General features: G+C 49.0%; 1 protein-coding gene across 1 annotated transcript in view; it reads left to right on the top strand.

The window, feature by feature from the left end:
* The first annotated feature begins 7 nt into the window (after positions 1–7).
* Positions 8–649, top strand: part of LOC116847992 — a 1,244-nt gene continuing 602 nt past the window's right edge. Inside the window, exon 1 of the mRNA XM_032823649.1 lies at positions 8–560. Within this exon, the coding sequence (XP_032679540.1) occupies positions 101–560 (460 nt within the window). The 5' untranslated portion in view covers positions 8–100. The remainder of the gene's footprint in view (positions 561–649) is intronic.

The following is a 649-nucleotide window of genomic DNA, read 5'->3' as shown; positions in this document are numbered from 1 at the left end:
AACGACACCAACCGACACGCGGAGTACGGTTGTTACATTGGCGCCCGAACAGTTTAAGACGCGAAATAAGACAGGAAAAAAGCCCGAGTACAGAGCACGAATGACGTCGTGGGTATACAAATTAGCTAAAAACGAAATTATAGAACATCTACAAAAACAAAACGTAGATACGGAGGGAACATTCGAAGACCTGAGACAACGACTCGTTCAATTAGCAAAAAGACAACCGGAATTATTTACAGACACGAAAAAAAGTAACTGGGTAAACGGCGCAGTAACCGAGAACAAGGACGCGATGCCAGGAGGCAACGATTCCGCTGCGACGATAGAGCCGGGGGAATCAATCGCGAAAATAATGGGGCAAATAAGGAAATGGGGGTGCCACTTTGATGGACGCGACCCCCACTCGTTCCTGGAACGAGTCGAGGAACTAAGCCAGGTATACGGATACCCAGGCGAATATTTACTAAGAGGGTTACCGGAAATGTTGAGAGGCGAGGCTCTAACGTGGTTCCGGAATGGTCGCGAGAATTGGCATTCGTGGGAAGAATTTCGCGGCGATTTCGAAGCAGAATACATACCAAGGGAGTCCCAAGTAAGAATGCGACGGCAAGCGAGGGCGCGCGAACAAAAGGAGGGAGAGCCGTTT

This window comes from Odontomachus brunneus, unplaced genomic scaffold, assembly GCF_010583005.1.
Source record: "Odontomachus brunneus isolate Ranch 3 - 2012 unplaced genomic scaffold, Obru_v1 Obru_scaffold_086, whole genome shotgun sequence".
Classification (NCBI taxonomy): Eukaryota; Metazoa; Arthropoda; class Insecta; order Hymenoptera; family Formicidae; genus Odontomachus; species Odontomachus brunneus.
This window is presented reverse-complemented; position numbering and strand designations above follow the sequence as displayed.